The sequence below is a fragment of the Eriocheir sinensis genome, chromosome 1, assembly GCF_024679095.1.
Source record: "Eriocheir sinensis breed Jianghai 21 chromosome 1, ASM2467909v1, whole genome shotgun sequence".
In the NCBI taxonomy this organism is placed as follows: domain Eukaryota; kingdom Metazoa; phylum Arthropoda; class Malacostraca; order Decapoda; family Varunidae; genus Eriocheir; species Eriocheir sinensis.
Window position 1 is genome coordinate 7,218,512 of NC_066509.1, and position 17,151 is coordinate 7,235,662.

At 40.2% G+C, this 17,151-nt stretch overlaps 1 protein-coding gene across 8 annotated transcripts in view; it reads left to right on the forward strand.

Annotated features, from left to right (window-relative positions):
- LOC126986299 (telomere length and silencing protein 1 homolog) overlaps positions 1-17,151 on the forward strand; it is a 76,114-nt gene that overhangs the window by 47,270 nt on the left and 11,693 nt on the right. For 4 of the 8 annotated variants that reach the window (XM_050842436.1, XM_050842588.1, XM_050842311.1 and 1 more), the window contains exons 3-8: positions 10,141-10,284; positions 10,967-11,078; positions 12,075-12,220; positions 13,342-13,510; positions 14,358-14,529; positions 15,618-15,874. In XM_050842436.1, the coding sequence (XP_050698393.1) occupies positions 10,141-10,284; positions 10,967-11,078; positions 12,075-12,220; positions 13,342-13,510; positions 14,358-14,529; positions 15,618-15,796 (922 nt within the window). In that variant the 3' untranslated portion in view covers positions 15,797-15,874. Of the gene's footprint in view, positions 1-6,884; positions 7,082-10,140; positions 10,285-10,966; positions 11,079-12,074; positions 12,221-13,341; positions 13,511-14,357; positions 14,530-15,617; positions 17,148-17,151 lie in introns of those variants that run through there. The other 4 variants (XM_050842745.1, XM_050842666.1, XM_050842533.1 and 1 more) reach the window with 4 other exon arrangements.

The window sequence follows — 17,151 nt, forward strand, 5'->3', positions numbered from 1 at the left end:
TTCATTAATGTCATCAAACTTTAGCAAAGTCAAAGAGGCTGCAAATGAGATAGGATGGGAGTTTTACAGTTTTCATTAATATGTTTATTTAGGTGTGTGACTTACATTATCCTCTTAAACAGAATTGTTTTGAAACTATAAGTAATCCCGACATAGCTCATTGAAACTTGACCTCAGTTATAGAGAAAATTCGCAAAATGACCTTTAACCCAGAAACTATAGAAATACTCTCTCGCGATTATTAAAAATAAATATATGGACAGTATTGCTGTATGCATAAGCTTAACGAATATACAGGAACTATCACAATAACATTGGACCACAGTGATGAACACGCCCTGCCTCAAAACACCTAATATTGAACACCCAAACCAGACGGAGTTTCCAACCCGGAAGACACTACAGAAGGTTTTACCAATCTTACTACATGCAAATCTACCACAAAAACTGATGGTCTACACTGTCACTCCAACGGCGTCAGCTGTTGACTAACAGTTTCTCATATCGAGCAAAAATAATTCATCCACGGTCTGATATTGTCAGCCAGTGGACAAGGAATGTGCCCCTGAAGTAATGCCATTCCTGTCGCCCGTCATCACCATAGCTTTTAAGAGTGGATGCTTCCACTGAAAGAAAAACATTAGGTAACCACAGCATTATAGAATATCCTTATCAATATTTAATAAAATATAAAGAAATATCGCACTCATTAACTTCATTTTTTTAGAACCAGTCAGTATCAAATTCCCAGTAAGATTTTCATATGTACTATTCAACTTGAAAGCAATGCACTACGTCACTAATAAAATACGTGAAACCTTCGACCAGAAAACAAATATTTTATAAATATAACATTGTATTTTGTTGCCTCTCTAAAGCTTGTGAACTCGTATCACTTGATATGTTATAAAAAAAAATAGATTCATAGCAAAACGTAAAGCGTAGTATTTAGCAGTTCCAAACAATCTGCGAAATTTCGTAACCACAACTTTGAACGAAAAAACTCATAGTTATGGAAAACAGACGCGTCCCCTTCGTTAGCAACACACCTCGTGGCCTCACAAACACCCAAGACTGGCAACGCTCAGTACAGTTACGTGCGGGGAGGAGAGAGAGAGAGAGAGAGAGAGAGAGAGAGAGAGAGAGAGAGAGAGAGAGAAACAAGCTTCATTACCTACGCTGCGAGACTGGCCGATCTGTGTCCTCTGAGTGATGAGTTTCATATTTACTTTGACGTGAGCGCGCCGACCTTTTCCTCCCTGATGGCCGCGTGGAGAGCAACCCATGGTAACTGAAATATGATACTAACAACAGTGGTGGTGGTGGTAGTAGTAGTAGTAGTAATAGTGTAGCAGTCACCGCTCAAATTTCGTGTTCCTTCCCCTCAGTGACAATAAGAAAATGGGGCGTTGCAGCATAGACTCTATGTTCATTTTTACTTTGTGTCAATGTTTTCGTTCGTGCTCCTGTCTCACAGTTTCCTGTGCGTCTAATTGTTTATCTCTTGTTACTTGTTTATCTTCTACTGCCCGTCCATGTCCTCTTGTCGTCCATTCGTACACATTGTTATACACATACACCAACACTTAAATGTTACCCACACTTCACAACATTCACACAAACGCATACCCACATAAACACCTTTTCTTAGAGTCTTGTCCGTGTCAATGACCTTTGTTATTTTTGTCCAACAAAGTAACCCTAACGGATATTGAGTTCCTCTATCCGCGAACCTATTAGCACTTGAGAACACTCGCTACCACCAACAATAGCAGTAGTTGTTGTAATGGTAGTAGAAGTAGTAATAGTGGGGTTGAGGGTGGTAATAATAATGATAATAATGAAAAAGAGGAGGTGATGTAGGAAGAAGAAAAATATGAAACTAAAAGAGAAGAGAAAGAACAGGAATAAAAATAAAACAAAATATGGAGAAAAAGATAAAATAAAATAAGGAGAAAACGGAAAAATAGAAAGAGAAGAAAGAAAGAAAAAAGAAGCAGAGAAATCGGGGGAAAGAGAAACAAGAAAACAAGGAGAGAAGAATAAAACAAAAAAGAGAAAGAAAAAAAAAGCGGGGGAATCGAAATAAATAAAAGCAAAAACAACAAGACGACGAAACGAAAAAAAAAGAAAAAAAGCATAAAAAGAACCAAAAGAATTGGAAGAAACAGAAAACAAATAAATAACCCAAGAGAAACGAAACAAAAAACAAAACAGTTAAAAGAATAAAATTGGCAATGAAATAAACAGATAAAGACTTTCCGAGGGTTTTCGCATCAGCCTTTTTTTTTTTTTCGGCATTTCCTCTTCGGCTCTCCTTTTCGGCCACCCGTTTCCCGCGCCTTCCATTCTAAAAAAAAACTCGTGTTCCGTATTCTTTCCCTGCGTCCTGATCGTGTTCCCGCGTGTTTCCGTTCCAGATTCATAGTTTCCTCCATCCATACCGATCATTTTTCTCATCTCCAGTATTTTATTTTTACCTTTCGTTCCCTGATTTCGAGTTCCCTGCTGATTTCCACACTCACACATATTCTGAGCCTTCGTTTCCACTTCTAGTTACTGATTCACGCCATATTTCTCAGCCTTTTATTATCCGTTCTAAAGATTGTGAGGGATTTTTTTTTTGTGTGTGTGTGTGTGCGTGTGAGCGGGTGAATAGATTTCCATGTTTTATTTCGTGTGATTAATATTCGCGTTTTGTTGGTTTTCTTTGGAGTCCTGGTTCATTTTTCTTATTAATTTCCTATAGTGTGTGTGTGTGTGTGTGTGTGTGTGTGTGTGTGTGTGTGTGTGTGTGTGTGTGTGTGTGTGTGTTCTATTGTTGTTGTTGTTATTATTGATGTTGCTGTTGTTTTGTTATTATTATTATTATTATTATTATTATTATTATTATTATTATTATTATTATTATTATTATTATTACTGTTGTTATTACCATTATCATTGCTATTATCGTTGTTATTGCTATCATCATCTTCATCATTACCATCATCATAGCCTTTCACCTTCTTCCGTAATGCAGTGTTCAGGGCTATAAACTCATGGGCCTCAGTTCGAATCCTTGTGAGAAATTATCAGCGCATAGCCAACATACAATCCATCACTTCCACCTCCTTTTAGGTAGACCAGTGTGTACCGAAGGATGCCGAAGGAAGGTTTTTTTTTTTTTCGCGTATGAGGGTTCCATGTTTGTCACAGGTTCAAAGCTCAAAGAGACGAAGCTGAGCACAGAGGCAATGCGCGGTTTGGCTTGCCCTACTGACCCTAATTTTCCATGGCGTTGATTTTGTCCTTTCATTGAGTTTCAGGTCATTTAAATTATTTTCGTTCTTTATTTTCGCTTTTCTTTATTTACTTTTTTTATCATCTAACAATGGATAAATTACACGCTGCGGATTTTTATTTTATTTTTTTTACTTTTTTTATTCATTGCTCCCTTTTCTGTTTTTCTAGTTCCCACATTTCTTTTATTTGTCTCCTCTCTCATCTCTTAGTTCTGGGTTGACCGCTGATAATCTCCTTGTTTGCTTTTCTTTTTCTATTATTATTTTCCTTCCTGATTGCAATGTCTGTTTTACTTGTTATTTTATTTCGTCGATTATTATGTCCATGTGTAAAAAAAATCATGTCTTTCCCTCTTGTGTTCATTTTTTTTCTTTTCCGTTTTAATCTTTTATGTGTGTTCTGAGTGTGGTGAACCCCTCTAGGCAGTGTTTTATCCCTCCAGTCTAATCCTCCTCCTCCTCCTCCTCCTCTTCCTCCTCTTCCTCCTCTTCCTTCTCCTCCTCCGTTCCTCGCATTCGTTCTCAAAACATACTTCTTTTTTTTTACCGTTGTCTCGTTCGACTTTTATTTATCTTGTGACTTTTATTGGAGGTGAAATCACGAGAAGATAGTTTTTCGCTAAATTTACCACACACACACACACACACACACACACACACACACACACACACACACACACACACACACACACACACACACACACACACACACACACACACACACACACACACACACACACACAAACACGCACACATGCCGGCATATAAACGGAATGTCGATATCACATGAAAAAAGCGGAATTCCTGCGGACGGAGCTCCAAATTAAAACCATATTTACATTCGAAATTGCTTGATCAGATTCATTTCTCTCTATATCTGTCTATCTATCTATCTATCCGTCTATCTATCTAGCTCTGTCTCTATCTATCTATCTATCCATCTCACACCAGACAGATAATAACGCAGTGGATACAAAAAAATGCACACCCAGCTCACAGCACCAATGGAAACAACGCTTCGGCCTAATACACAAGGGATGCTGTCGCTGTTTATGCTCCCGAGGTCCCTGTCACTTGTCAACGGGAATAAAAATACATTAAGTTTGTACCCTACACTACAGCAGATCGGTCTCGACACGGACTCTCGCGGAAACAAATCAACCGCATTTCTTTGGGGAATAAGAGATTGCCCTGCGGTGTGCAACAATGGCCTTCAAACTCTTTTATTGTTACGCTTTTCCTCGCACTGTGGCTAAGAGAACATGCGAGAGATTTCAACTGCGCTATTTCTGAGTGATCGGAAAAAATATCTTAACTCATGAGGTCTGGGTCAAGCTAAAAAAAGAACTGATAGGTAGAGATTAAAGAGAAAACAATGAAAATACAAGGTTAAGAGATACCTCGGAAAAAGATAGGGAGCAAAGGAGGACATGAAAACGAAATACAGATACGAGACTAATGGAAAAAAGAAAGAAGAAACGGTAAAGGCGGTAGGAGTTCATAGGACATGGAAAAATATGAGACGAGGGACATGAAACGAAAGGGCGATGACAGCCGAAGAAAAGAAAAAAAAGGAAAGGGCCAGGAAAGCGGTAATCATGGTGCACAAAAGACCAACGAAGGGAGACGGAGAGGAGGAAGAAAGAAGCACTCGGGAGCGAAAAGGCGGAACGAGTACATGACAGGGACTCAGAGGACACGAGGAGAAGCAACAGGAAACGAGGAGGAGGACGCCAGGAAAAAAGGGGGAACAGAGTAGGAAGTGAGAAAAGTAAAGGTGACGAAAAGATTAGAAAACCGGAGGGGGAGAAAGTTGAGCAAGGCTGGGAAGGCGAACCAGGAGAATAGATAGATAGATAGACAGATAGATAGACAGATAGATAGAGAAAGAGAGAGTCATCATCATCAGCAGCAACACAACATGATCGAGAGGGCCACAAGGGCGGAGCAACACAAAGTCACCGAGCTTCACGCCCCAAGAGGCTCCCATGTCAACCCTCACGACGGCCTCAATTTCACGCTTTGATGCTTAAATCGACCCCGCCAAGAACCCTCCGAGCCGCTGCCGGGGAGCTTTGACCCCCAATCAGCCCTCGTGTGACTTTGAACCTCCCGTCAGAAGCGAATCGTTTGGAAATTGCACAAACTACGAAAGCTAAGGAAAAAAAGGTGAGAAAGAAAACAGCCTTATTTCCTCACGTGGGTTATCATCACCATGCAACACACAAAGACAGAAAGGTCGGTACGTATTCCTAAATGCTACTGACTCTCACAACAGTTATTTCTACAAGCTAATAAAAAAAGGAGTTAAAACGCGTTCTCATGAGTGATTTTTAGTGTTTATGGTACAGAAGCCTTGTCAAACTCCCACCAGGGTAAATAAAACTACTCCTGGAAAGGCCCATTTATAACTCCTACGAAAGCCATGTGTGAAATGTGTGCGCTATGCTTGGGGGACAAAATGTTTAATAATATGCCCCCAAATCTCCTTAATTAAAAATGTCACTAAAGCCAATACGTAAGCAGAAAAAAGACCAAAATCAGTAGGCGAGATGTGTGTGCTTGGACGACGAAATGTTTAATAATATGCTCCAAAATCTCCTTAATCAAAACTAGCACTAAAATCGATACATAAGCAGAAAAATGGGGCCAAAATCATTAGGTGAGAGAATATAAAGAAAATTCAGTGGCCCGTGAGGTCTGGACTAACGAGTTCGGGGCAGTGAGGCAGAGGAAGGGCCAGTTTTGTTCTAATACCACAAGTTTGTAAGCTCCCCAACCAAACACAGAATACCACGAAAATTCCTTGTATAGTGTTTGGCGTTGATATTAAAAGGGGGAGGACATTTTAGGAAGCCACACAGGAAATTTCATTATTAGTATCTGGTATTGAGTAGAAAAATACGGATTATACAGTTACTTTCGTTTGGGCGCTTACAATGTCTGTGGTGGACTGTCGAACTGGCCCCAAGACTCTCTGGTGCCTGGAGCCTCGGGAAAACAGCTCCATCCACGGCCAGGTGTTTCATTAATGCTTCCACGCAACTTCCCCGCTGCACATCCTCCTCATCCCACCCCGGATACGTGTGTTCGACCGCCTCCAACTCCCCTTCCCCTACCCAGCCTTTCTCTCTCTCTCTCTCTCTCTCTCTCTCTCTCTCTCTCTCTCTCTCTCTCTCTCTCTCTCTCTCTCTCTCTCTCTCTTCTCTTCTCTTTTCTTCTCTCCTCTTCTCTTCTCTTCTCTTCTCTTCTCTCTCTCTCTCTCTCTCTCTCTCTCTCTCTCTCTCTCTCTCTCTCTCTCTCTCTCTCTCTCTCTCTCTCTCTCTCTCTCTCTCTCTCTCTCTCTCTCTCCCAGCATGACATAATCTACATGAAATTTCGTAAAAAGGCTTCGTCGTTGTTTAAGAGAGAGAGAGGGGTCATGTACGAAAATTCTTAGGTTAGAGAGAGAGAGAGAGAGAGAGAGAGAGAGAGAGAGAGAGAGAGAGAGAGAGAGAGAGAGAGAGAGAGAGAGAGTGTGTGTGTGTGTGTGTGTGTGTGTTTGAAAAGCGCAGGTAAATGACTCCGTAGTAGACGAGGAGAACGAAGAGAACGCGCTAACCCAGACCCGGACCAAGGGAACAGCTGTGGAGTGGGGAGCCTCGTGTTTTGATTTCCCTCTCGCTGATAAAATAACAGAATACAACTTTAACCAGACCCCAAAGAACGCTGACGAGGAAGAATATAGAAGAGGAAACACTGAAGAATAAGAGAAGATAAACACGCACACATTGGTCTCAATATCTTACTTCTATTCGGTGAGAGGTTACTTTTTCTATTCGGTGAGGTTACTTTTTCTATTCGGTGAGAGGTTACTTTTGTTTTCTATTTGATGAGGTTACTTTTTCTATTCAATAAGGTTACTTTTTCTTTTCGGTGAGATTACTTTTTCTATTCGGTGAGGTTACTTTTTCTATTCGGTGAGGTTACTTTTTCTATTCGGTGAGAGGTTACTTTTGTTTTCTATTTGATGAGGTTACTTTTTCTATTCGGTGAGGTTACTTTTTCTATTCGGTGAGGTTACTTTTTCTATTCGGTGAGAGGTTACTTTTTCTATTCGGTGAGAGGTTACTTTTTCTATTCGGTGAGAGGTTACTTTTTCTATTCGGTGAGAGGTTACTTTTTCTATTCGATGAGAGGTTACTTTTTCTATTCGGTGAGAGGTTACTTTTTCTATTCAGTGAGGTTACTTTTTCTATTCGGTGAGGTTACTTTTTCTATTCGGTGAGAGGTTACTTTTTCTATTCGGTGAGAGGTTACTTTTTCTATTCGGTGAGGTTACTTTTTCTATTCAGTGAGGTTACTTTTTCTATTCAGTGAGGTTACTTTTTCTATTCGGTGAGGTTACTTTTTCTATTCGATGAGAGGTTACTTTTTCTATTCGGTGAGGTTACTTTTTCTATTCGGTGAGGTTACTTTTTCTATTCGATGAGAGGTTACTTTTTCTATTCAGTGAGGTTACTTTTTCTATTCGGTGAGAGGTTACTTTTTCTATTCAGTGAGGTTACTTTTTCTATTCGGTGAGAGGTTACTTTTTCTATTTGGTGAGAGGTTACTTTTTCTATTCGGTGAGGTTACTTTTTCTATTCAGTGAGGTTACTTTTTCTATTCGGTGAGAGGTTACTTTTTCTATTCGATGAGGTTACTTTTTCTATTCGGTGAGGTTACTTTTTCTATTCGGTGAGAGGTTACTTTTTCTATACGGTGAGGTTACTTTTTCCATATGGTGAGGTTACTTTTTCTATTCGATGAGGTTACTTTTTCTATTCGGTGAGGTTACTTTTTCTATTCGATGAGAGGTTACTTTTTCTATTCGATGAGAGGTTACGTTTTCTATTCGGTGAGGTTACTTTTTCTATTCGATGAGAGGTTACTTTTTCTATACGGTGAGGTTACTTTTTCCATATGGTGAGGTTACTTTTTCTATTCGATGAGAGGTTACTTTTTCTATACGGTGAGGTTACTTTTTCCATATGGTGAGGTTACTTTTTCCATATGGTGAGGTTACTTTTTCTATACGGTGAGGTTACTTTTTCTATTCGATGAGAGGTTACTTTTTCTATTCGGTGAGGTTACTTTTTCTATTCGGTGAGAGATTACTTTTGTTTTCTATTCGATGAGGTTACTTTTTCTCTTCGGTGAGAGGTTACTTTTTCTATTCGGTGAGAGGTTACTTTTTCTACTCGGTGAGAGGTTGCTTTTTCTATTCGATGAGTTTTTTTTTTTTTTTTTTTTTTTTTTAAAAAAGGAGGCAGCTCAAGGGCACACACAAAAAGAAAACAATAATAAAAAAAAAGCCCGCTACTCACTGCTCCTAAAGTAAAACAAAAGAGGTGGCCGAAAGGAAGATCAAATTCAGGAGGAGAGCTGTCCTGATACCCTCCTCTTGAAAGAGTTCAAGTCGTAGGCAGGAGGAAATACAGATGAAGGAAGATTGTTCCAGAGTTTACCAGCGTGAGGGAAGAAAGAGTGAAGATGCTGTTTAACTCTTGCATAAGGGGTTTGGACAGTATAGGGATGAGCATGAGTAGAAAGTCGAGTGCAGCGGGGCCGCGGGAGGGGGGGAGGCATGCAGTTAGCAAGTTCAGAAGAGCAGTCAGCGTGGAAATATCGATAGAAGATAGAAAGAGAGGCAACGTTGCGGCCGAATTTAAGAGGTAGAAGACTATCAGTATGAGGAGGAGAGCTGATGAGACGAAGAGCCTTAGCCTCCACTCTGTCCAGAAGAGCTGTGTGAGTGGAGCCCCCCCCACACATGAGATGCATACTCCATACGAGGCAGACAAGGCCCTGTATATGGACAGCAACTGTGCAGGGGAGAAGAACTGGCGGAGACGGTACAGAACGCCCAGCCTCGAGGAAGCTGATTTAGTAAGAGATGAGATATGAAGTTTCCAGTTGAGATTTTGAGTTAAGGATAGACCGAGGATGTTTAGTGTTGAGGAAGGTGATAGCTGGGTGTTGTCCAAGAATAGGGGATAGTTGTTTGGAAGATTGTGTCGTGTGGATAGGTGGAGAAACTGTGTTTTTGAGGCGTTGAAGGACACCAGGTTCTTCTTGCCCCAATCGGAAATAATAGTAAGGTCTGAGGCTAAGCGTTCTGCAGCCTCCAGCCTTGAGTCGTTAAGTTCCTGAAGGGTGGGTCTTCTATTAAAAGAAGTTGAGTAATGCAGATTGGAATCATCGGCGTAGGAATGGATAGGACAGTTCGTTTTGGAAAGAAGATCATCAATGAACAACAGAAAAAGAGTGGGAGATAGGACAGAACCCTGTGGGACACCACTGTTAATGTTGCAAATAATCCATTATATTCCGCTGCGTCAAGGGGACATCTCGTTGGTTCATTATTGTGTTGGCCTTTCCACCTCCCCCAGTCCCTGGCTCAAAAAGTACATTTATATAGTTGTTGTTACAGCTGACAAGTTATGACAATTTACAGATTCACCCAACCAACGATTTTCTTACGTGGTTCATGTTTTCTGGTGATAATTGTAGTGTATAGCATGGTTTTGTACCTCATTTCCGTCACAAATGTCTACTTTTGAGGTATGCCTCTTTTCAAGGATAGCCTATGTTCTCCAAAGAGTGTCCCACCAAAAAAGAGACCAGTATCTCGGGTATTTCATAAAGCATCAAGTATTCGTGGTACACAAGTAGTTTGAATTTGGCTGCATGGGAGCCTGAGATAAAGCCTTTGTGCCCTTCTGATCCACTATAGGGTGGGAGGAGTAGTGTCCTTCTTGGATGTCTGAAAACTCTTGCTTACTTTGACTCCTTGACTGTCCAATATGAACAACCATTTTAATCCCATCTCCAGGGCCATGTCCAGTGAGGCAGAGGGAGGTGAGGCTGCTGCTGCACCAAAGATTGTTTTCAAGAAGAAGAAGAACAGGAACCAATGCCGCCGCCGCAACGATGATTCAGACGAAGAAGACTCGGGGAACGGAGACGAGGCACTCATGTAAGATTAATGAAGGGAATACAGTTTGCTCTAAAATCACTTTATTGATGAGGAAGAATTTTACCCAGATCTGCCATAATTTGTTGTTTTAAAGGCTTGAATAGTATCCACTCACTCTATCAGACCTTGGGTTTTCTGTTTGTTCAATCATCTTGGATAAAACTAGCAATGGTTGGTTTCACAGTTTTATGAAGTGCTATAAACTTTATAATCTGAAGTTTACTTTGGAATCAGCATCAACATTCTCAGGTTAGCTAATGGACATTATTGAACAAAGTGAATACCTTCTGGAATGAGTCTTTAATTGTGACGGAAAAGGTTTGTTCTGGAAGAAGATACCAAGCTGTACTTATCAGCATAAAAATCAACACCTAGCTGGCTGCACCTTCAAAGATTGAGCCTTCAAGAGCCTCCATGTGGCATGCCTACTGATGGCAGTCCATGAAAAGACTAATCTAGTGGCCAGTGATACAGCCAAACTGAGGGTAGGCTGGGATTGGCATACCATGACTCCACAGTATTGACTTGCAATTGTTTTTACTTATGTGTATTTAGTGTATCCTAAAATTAAGGATACCAAACTGCAGATAAATAAGGTGGGAAATATTTGTCTCTACAAGGAGCAGCCACCACACTTGTTCACAATCACCAGAATCTAGTATCCTGTGTGCATTCTCCACAGTGCCAAGCTGGAGGAAAGCAGAGAGCTGCGCAAATATCGGCGGCGGCAGGCGGGTGTGAGTGCAGAGGGCCTGCTTGTGGGGGAGACCAACACCAAAAAGGAGGGTGTAGATGTGAGTTTTGATGAATGTTTTTGGACTGCCTTTGTAGTTTAGTTCCAATGTATAGATCACCTTTCCATTGTTTATGTGCTATCCTGTTTATCTCTCATACAACCTTGTGCAGAATTAACTCGGTAGTAGCGACAGGCCAAATATGTGGCTTTACCGCATACCAGCGATGGGCCAAATTCTTGCAATGACATAAACCCCTAGTATATATATATATATATATATATATATATATATATATATATATATATATATATATATATATATATATATATATATATATATATATATATATATATATATATATATATGATCACAAATGCATTGATACATATATGGTAATGGTTAGTGTGACTGGTGATTTTTCTCATTAATTCACTTAGAGGGGTGTTTAACAAACATGATCGCCACAGCTACCGTGTTAAAATACTTGGTGCCAGGAACAAAAGCATTTTTCACTTTCTGAACTTTGCTTGGTTTAGGAAGTAAAGAATGGGACTTTGGTCCCAGGGACAGGAACCTGGTTTCAGAGGCAAGAGCTGCATTACTGAATTTATACAACAATGTTAGAAGGAAAGGAAATCCATCAGAAATGCAGTCTTACAAGGTTTTGAGTTTTGTGATCAGACTCCACATTGGATTTAAAAGGACTGCCAAATGCAATCATTCTAGGGTTATCTTGAGATACTGGAGGATTTTATAATCACTCAGAAAAAATGATATCAAGTAATTACCCTATATAATTAAATTGGAGTTAAATTACCTAAAACTTTTCAGAAGTAGTTTTTTGTGTGTGTGTGTGTGCAGAAAACATGCAGAGGATGCCCACTAAATTTGGGGCTTAAATAAGTGAGTGGATATTCCCACTTTCCATTGAAAATAAATAAATGCATGGAACTGTTTGAAGGAAACCTTGAAAATAAAGGCAGGTAGTAGGCTAGGTGGCATAACCATAATCCTGATCTTGTAGTAAGATTACTCTCATATCTATCCCAACAGGATGACCCCTTCAAGACCAAGTGTGGTGGCATGGTGGACCTGAATGCAGCAAAGAATGCCAAGAAGACCTCTGATGATGCCTATGACACTGGTATTGGTACGGCCTTTTCTGCAGAGACTAATCGTCGTGATGAGGATGCTGAAATGTGAGATTTGGAGATTTGGAATTTGAAAATTCCTGAAAATTCCCAGAAAGTTTCTATTTCTCCAGAAACTTTCCCACCCATTGCAACCCTAATCCTGAGACACAGGGCCAGTGTGATATCGGCATTACCAGTTTACCTTTCCCAGGTTTCCTCAGGTACCCATTTATCAACTAGCTCAAGAGGGAGGATGAACAGTTGGGTGAGCTGTGCACTGACTGCCCAAACTATGATTCAAACCCAAGCTTGCAGATTTGTAGCTATTTGTGTAAACCACTATAACACAGAGGTGCCCTCAACTCCTCCTCATGATCTATTGAGCTAGTTATCCAACACTCATGATGGAGGATGGCTGTATTGAGCTGTTAAGTGAAACTTTTAATTGCAACTCCTATTGGCAGTATAAGGACCAGAGGCTGGGTCCTGAGGCATGTCAGACTCAATTACTTTTATTCATAGCAGTTGCAAGGAGGAGGAGGAACTGTTCTGGAAAAAATAGTAACTAAACTACAAAAGCAAGTGGCACGAGGGAACCAGGAAGCCAGCATTACTGCCTTCCTTTACCCACTACTTCCCTCCTCTAATCTGCCTGTGCTTACCACAGCCACACAATGTTATCGATCGAGTGCCAGAAATGATACCTACATCCTTTCCTACATCCACACTGATTCCTCAGCATCATGGAGCTGCACAACCACACAACCAATACCACAGTCACAACTAGCCAACAGAAATCTTGTCACATGTATATTTTTCATACATTGCACAATTCACATCACCACAGTACTTTATCAGTAGACCTATTTCTTTGTGTGGTTTAGGTCTGGATTGACTGTGGCATATAATTTTCTATCTCAGTAAAATGTAAGATGCTTCATGAATCCATTTTATTTTAGCAAAAATCATTCACTACAGCAAGTGTAGATAAAAGGCGAGTTCACATATATATTTCATGGTGGTTTGCAAAAGCTTAGTTTCCTCTAGAAAACTGTACAGAAAATAATTTAAACAAAGTGCTGCAGTCAGTGAGTTAATGTGAAACTTTTTGGTGTAAAAAAATCATGACCCACATCTGAGTGTGTGATTGACATGTAAATGTTCTAATGACAACTCCCACACTCCAGGCAGAAATTCATAGAGGAGAACCTGGCAAAACGTAAGGGCATCCAGGCTGAGGAGAACCAGGAGGAACAGAGCCGCTACCAGACCTTGGATGAGGTGGCTCTGCGTGCTGTTCCTTCCATGCTGCGGGAGTCCACCTCCAAGCGCAGCGAAGAGATGCTCAGTAACCAGGTGAGTTGCTGTTTGTGGTTCAAGAGATTTGTGTTTGGGTAGGCTTAACTTAACCCCTTCACAGCAAGACGTGCAAACTGGGTTCAGTGGTGAATGCAAGGGTTAGAACAGCGCCACTCACCTATATTCTGCAGTTGCCATCAGCGCATTTTGCAGCCTATTTCTTTATTGTCATTCCTTTTAATCGGTGTCGCAGACACCAATCAACAGATTGTCCATCTTCTTGTTGTTGTTCTCTCCAAGTTGTTTTCCTGGCTCACCCATGCATTGTAGACACGACATTGTATAATAACATTTGTTAGCCCTGATGAACCCTACAACATGGCACTATAAACAAAGTTGGCTGTCCCCCCCCACCACCACACACACACACACACATCTTGGCCTGTGGCGCCAGTAGGCCTGATGGTTGGCCCCACCCCGTTGTGGCGCAGGCAAGTGTTTATAGTGGTGCCATCTTTACTTTTCAGCATTTTCCATTTTAGACCCCTAGTTACATAATATAAATTATTGGGGGGGTGTTGGAGGGTCATGCGATGCCGATCTAGCACAGTTTTTGTGCTATTAACACTTTTTATTGTTATTATCCTTTTCATTTTGCTATAACCAGTGCAGGAGTGAAGATTAATGTAGGGCACATATATCCACAGGGAGAGGTAGAGAGGGGTGATATAGAGAATGTAATAAAGGAGTTAAAAATAGGAAAAGCACCTGGCATTGATGGCATAACAGCAGAAATTCTGAAATATGGAGGTTTGCAGTCTGTCTGTGTACTTTACCCCTGTAGTGGTGAAATAGGGATGATAGTGATAGCAACTGTTTATATTGATACTTGTAACCCTTGCAGATGCTGAGTGGAATCCCTGAGGTGGATCTTGGTCTGGAAGCGAAGATCCGCAACATTGAAGCAACAGAGGAAGCCAAGCAGAGGCTACTCCGGGAGAGCATGATGAAAAAGGAACGGCCATCAGAGTTTGTGCCAAAAAACATGGCAGTGAACTTTGTGCAGCATAATAGATGTAAGCATGTTGTAATGATAGTACACAGGATGCTGATATTCTATGCCATTTGTTCAGCATAACAGATGTGACCGTAATACAGTAATAGATGCAGGAGTATATTAAGTTTAATGTTTGTGGGGCTTGAGAGATACATGAATAATATAAGGATGGTACATGGGATGCTCAGTTGTATGTTGGATAACAATATGGGATGAAATTATTAAATATAATGATAATGTGAGGGTATGGTAGTACACAGTTCCTTCTTGTACTTCACATGTTTGTAGTATGTGAAGTGGATAGTTTGCAAGCTCCACTGGAAAATGCAATATGCATGAATAAAAAAATATATATATTGGTAAGTACATTGCTGTCACTATGCAATGGTGCATGTTACAGTACAATGCAAATCAAATTTAAGATTGTTGATATAACAAATTCTTTCATTAGTAGAAAATGTTAAATTCTTACTTAAATTCTTCCCATAAATTCTGACACCAAGCCTGTGAATGAACAATATTACTTCCTAGTCTTAATCCTGATGGTACTGCAGCTATCGTTTTTATCTCTAGAAGCTAAACTTTTGTTGAAAATATAACTGAATGATTCAGAACATATACACAATAAAGCACAAGGATTATAAGCATGAGATTTTATACAATTGCTTTTGATTTTATACACAAGTGTTAGTGTTTGTATGTCTGCATATGTGAAGGATATCTGTGGGAAGGTGCAGTCAGCACTGTAACCTGAGTCAGGTTAGTAGCAATTGATTTCCTTAAATCACTTCCATTGCTGGGCACGGCATAGAGCAGTGCAAGGCAGAACTTTCCATTTGACTAGCTAACAGCAACACTAACAAATGAATGTCTGGCATGCAATTTGGAAATTAATATCTGGCATGGAATATGGATATGAAAATGTTAAAATGGAAGGCATTGCATGTCAAATCATTGAAAAGGGGTAGGTATTTTGAAATGTCAAAAGAGTGAAATGTTGGATAATGGGGGATGCATGTATTAAGTCTATCTCTCATTTTTTTCTTTTTAACTTAGTGTTACCTGTTTGTGTTTATTCACCTTCATTCACATTATTCCACTCCTCAGTTAACTTGGAAGACTCTGGACCAGCCAAAAAGAAGGAAAAGAGGGTACAGGAGATAGTGGAGCCTGTGGTTGGTGGTGGTGTCAAAATTTCCACCATTGCACCAAAAAGACCGCACGGGGAGAAGGCAACTGATGACTTCCATTATGAGAAGTTCAAGAAGCAGTTCAGGAGACACTAGCCCAGGAGGGTTTTCATCTGTGTCTTTCATGTCACCCACTCAGGTACCAGACTGGTGTTTCATGCTGATTCTTGGAAGGTGAGCCAGTGTTTGTGTGCTGTAATAGTAGTGGGTAGTAAGTGATGGGTATTTTCAAATAAATCTTTGGGATGTTCTGAGGGTGGAAGTGTCAAGTAGAATGTAAGTGTTGGGCGTGAAAAACTAGGATCATCTGGCCAGATGAAACATGAATTCAAACTAACAGTAAACTAACTGTTTGGAATTGAATGGTTATAAGGTTATGATATTGGATCTGCTGTAAGAGGTTTATCACTTCCATTTAACTCCAGATAGAACAACATTACAGATGTAATTACAGATCATCTGTTGTTTCGTGAAAACTTGTCCTGTAGTGATATAGTCTTGGTGTATGGCACTTTGCTCTCCTGTTTATCACAAATTATCATAACTTTCAAATATTTGTTTTTTAATAATTCGCATTACTTCAAATTGGCTATCTCATAATTGAAGGGCTATGTAGCCTCAGCCATGACAACAGGTCTATCATTTGAATGGGCAAAATCTTAATCAGATTTGACTGTTAGGTCATTTTATATCATTCAGATGCTCACTGCCTACTGAATGTAGAGTGAAACTGTATAATATATTGACAGTGATAGGGTTTGAGATTAGCAATATTGACATGCCCATATATGCTAAGCAGTGATGGAACTATTCCCCATAATATATTTTGTGACTGTACACACACTCAAAAAAATATCGTTACACATTCATCACGATACAAACTAACACTAAGGATGAAGCCATTGAGAACAGGCTACTCATGTTGGTATCACTGCATGTGTTGGATGTGGGTTCACTTGCCTGAACCAAGTGAGCGGGACTCGTAAATGAAGCAGTAGAATTTGAGCTGGCACAGTAACGCTTCATGAAACACACAGGTGGAGTCTTAGTCGAAGTTAATTGATCTGCTCCACGGTAGTCACGGTATTCGCTTGTCTCAAAACAATCATGAAATGCACCCAATAAGATTATTTCTCTAAGACTTCTCGGCGAGTCATTATACCAACATGTTCGACAAATTAACTCCTGCATACAAGCTATTCAATAAATTACTCTTCTCCAGAGACGGCTAATTTTGGCAATTCAAAACGGCTGCACCAAATTCCTTATTCATCAACTTAAAAAGCGCCCAAAGTTCCTGCTTTTTATTAGGCAAAGAGGCAGCACAAGAGGGAAGGGTTGCCCAGGAGTAGATTGAAACAACCTGTAGAAGTCCATGCAACTCTGTTTAAACTTTATCTTTCTTACCAGCAATGTTTTTAGCGTTGCAATTTGAAGTTATTGTTTTTTTC